Raw genomic sequence first — 3031 nt, forward strand, 5'->3', positions numbered from 1 at the left:
TAGAAAAAACAGATCTTGTTCATTTCAGAATGTGTAAATATCAAAATGAAAAGTGCTGACTAAATACAGTGTTTTCAGTATTATCAGTATTACCAATATTGGAGGTTTGTTAATTTATCTGTATTGGGCCATATTTTAAACATATCGGCCAATATTGCATGCCTTTGTACAATATCCCTCTATTTTTACATTTAGATTACCTTTACCATCATCTAAGCCAATCTTTAAAAAAGAATTATTTAACAACATTTCAAAATGAATGTCCATACTTCAATGAAGCCTAAATTCACTTGTAGCATTTCAAATGATTTTATTAGTGTTTAATTTATTTAAACAAAATAGTAATTAATTCAAATAATTATTGGAATAGGTCAGAATTGGTCAATGCATCCTTATTTAAAATGTGTTTTGCAGTCTAAAGGCCTATTTTAAAGTGTTTTAGCATGTCTAGATTGTAATTGGTTCTGGATATAATAATAACCATTGCTCCTCTCCATCATGTAATATTCCATAGTGGCAGAATTTAACTCACTTGTGTCACGCCTCCAACTATTCTACGTGTTATAGCAGTTATGTCCCTGGTTACGTGTTTAAAGAAGGGAGAAAAGAGGAACACAGCATCCCCTTAGGAATCAAGGTGGCCTTCAGTGGTCACGCGGATGGGCGGTGCCTGCAGCAGGTGGCGATGGCGGCAGCGCCTTTATCTCCTCCAGATGTACGAACTACACAAGTGTTTCCTAAAGCAAATGCCCCATGAGTGACAGAACCACGCGAAAGAGCCTGACAGCCTGTCAGTGTCCAGGAGTCCTCACATGAAACTTCCACCTAAAAGAGATAATGCAGGTTAGTGCTGCTTAGAGACGCTAAAGGTTCGGTCAAACTGTATTAGCGAAATGTCGATAGTGTAGCGATGTATGAAGCCCAGCTCTCACAGAATGCACTTTCAAATCTAAAAGCTTTCTAAAAGCCTTCAAAATCTTGGGTACCCCATCATTCATAAAGCTTGGAAGAGCCAGGATATTTTTTATATATATCTCAGATTGTGTTCAGCTGAAAAAAGAAAGTCATATACACCTATGATGGCTTGAAAGTGAGTAAATCATGGAATAATTTTCATTTTTGGGTGAAATAACCCTTTTAAGTCCTGTTTCAATGAATCGACAGTTGTACAAGAGATTCAGGAGTTAAACTGCTTCTTGTATAAATGTTAGAAGCCGTGCATTTGTTTTTGTGTTCACTGAGTCAATGGAAACGTCTTGTGATAGTAAGTCACCTGTTCGCTGAGCCCTGTGGGGTCGTGTTCTTTCAGATGACACTCCAGAGAGGACGAGTGGCAGCAGGAGGCATATGATGTTACACCCCTTTTAGCAGGACATGCCCTGCGGCTGCCATGTAGGGGTCGATCAGAGTCCGATACATCTCCAGATGAAGAGGAAGAACTGCAGCCTGCAGGGAAAGATGACAGTTGTCACATTCTATAAAAACGTGACTAGAAATGTACACAAAGACAATCAAGTTGTCATTCGGTTAATAAAATTAATTTTCAGCAGCAGTGACCACAGAATCATTTCAAAACAAATGCGCAAGATTAAAATGTCTATTTAAAAAACTATTTGAAGAGTTTGGTTCCAAAACGCGATAAACGGCATTTTAAAAAAAATTGAGTTTCCGCCTAAAATCAGTATTGTATCTGGTCGGTATTGAAAAGTCATTTATTATTTTTTGCGCAAAATGCGATATCCGTCGTGTTATTCTGTTATGTTTTCCCCCTTTCTTTCCAAAACGTGACAAACGCCAGTCTCTTTTTCTGCAAAATGCGATAAATATGCGATTAATATATATGTGTATGATATATGCGATACATTTTCCGCTCAACCAATCACAGCGCACCATTCCATGCACTGTAAACATTGAAGGCTTTTTTAAAAAGCCGTTTTTTAATACCAATGTACTCAGCAAATGTGTTTATTTAACCGTGCAGTGGGGCCAGATACTCTTCAATCGGTAATGACAAATAATTTATAACATTAACAAGATGACCTGTTGAATTCATTTTGGGAGCGATGGCTGAATGTATTTTTAGTAAAATGTCTGTATATAAGATAAATATTGGCAAAGTTCAGACTCTGTCATATATGTGAATCAACTTACTTTGTTGTGTATTTTCAATTTTTTAACTTTTACATTGATGGATTAACTGCATTTTGAAAAAAAAAAAAAAAAGTGTCATGGATTTATTGCATTTTGGGAAAAAAATACGTTTTTATAATAAACTTTTTAAAATCAAAATGTAGATTTGAATTTTTAATGTTTTTATAACCAAAAGATGCTATGTGAAAGTTTGAAACAGAAAATAGTGGTTTTCATCTTGCCACTTTCTTAGTAAAGAAAGCACCTTTTTTACTTTGCATTTTGGAACCAAAATCTTCATTTTATTAACAATTATTTTTAGCGGTATTTTAATGAAAGAACCTTTTATACAGGACTTTTTCAGAGTGAAATTATTGTCTGAACTTCCACTGAACCCAGAACATTTCATTAATTAATCATAATTTATGAAAAACGCTGCAGTGCGAAACCATCTGTCACCTGTCAGCTGGTGGTCTGGGGGACATTCTGCGTCCGCGCCTCTCTCGGGACTCTCTATCATCTGGCACTGAGCTTTATGGCCCGTACAACAGCGCGCTACAGCAAACACTCCTTGCCCTCCATTCCCATTGACAGCAACACACTCTTTCTGCCCATCACTCACCTGTCAGAAAGAATATTATTAAACATTACTCTGCTTCACTTACTCTCTGGTGTAGAGTAGAGACTTGCATCAGGTTGACAGTTTAAACTGTATTTTTTTGAGGATACTGAACACAATTTCACTGATAATGACCTCCAATCTTTCTCCAGCTCTCGCGCCGTTATGTGAGAAACTGGAGCAGCTCAGCATCTCTTCACCTTGGCGACAGCGGGCCACAGCTGTGGCGAAACCTGAAGCGCCTGACCTCTCAGACCAAACCGATCTACAGAGCAGATCCTG

General features: G+C 37.4%; 1 protein-coding gene across 1 annotated transcript in view; it reads right to left on the reverse strand.

Annotated features, from left to right (window-relative positions):
- Window positions 1-648: 648 nt before the first annotated feature.
- pcsk9 (proprotein convertase subtilisin/kexin type 9) overlaps window positions 649-3031 on the reverse strand; it is a 12730-nt gene continuing 10347 nt past the window's right edge. Inside the window, exons 9-12 of the mRNA XM_067384823.1 lie at window positions 2885-3031; window positions 2590-2752; window positions 1274-1446; window positions 649-825 (exon numbers count right to left, since the gene is read on the reverse strand). The exon at window positions 2885-3031 is cut by the window's right edge and continues 2 nt beyond it. Coding sequence (XP_067240924.1) covers window positions 652-825; window positions 1274-1446; window positions 2590-2752; window positions 2885-3031 — 657 coding nt within the window. The 3' untranslated portion in view covers window positions 649-651. The remainder of the gene's footprint in view (window positions 826-1273; window positions 1447-2589; window positions 2753-2884) is intronic.

This window comes from Chanodichthys erythropterus, chromosome 4 (genome assembly GCF_024489055.1).
Source record: "Chanodichthys erythropterus isolate Z2021 chromosome 4, ASM2448905v1, whole genome shotgun sequence".
Classification (NCBI taxonomy): domain Eukaryota; kingdom Metazoa; phylum Chordata; class Actinopteri; order Cypriniformes; family Xenocyprididae; genus Chanodichthys; species Chanodichthys erythropterus.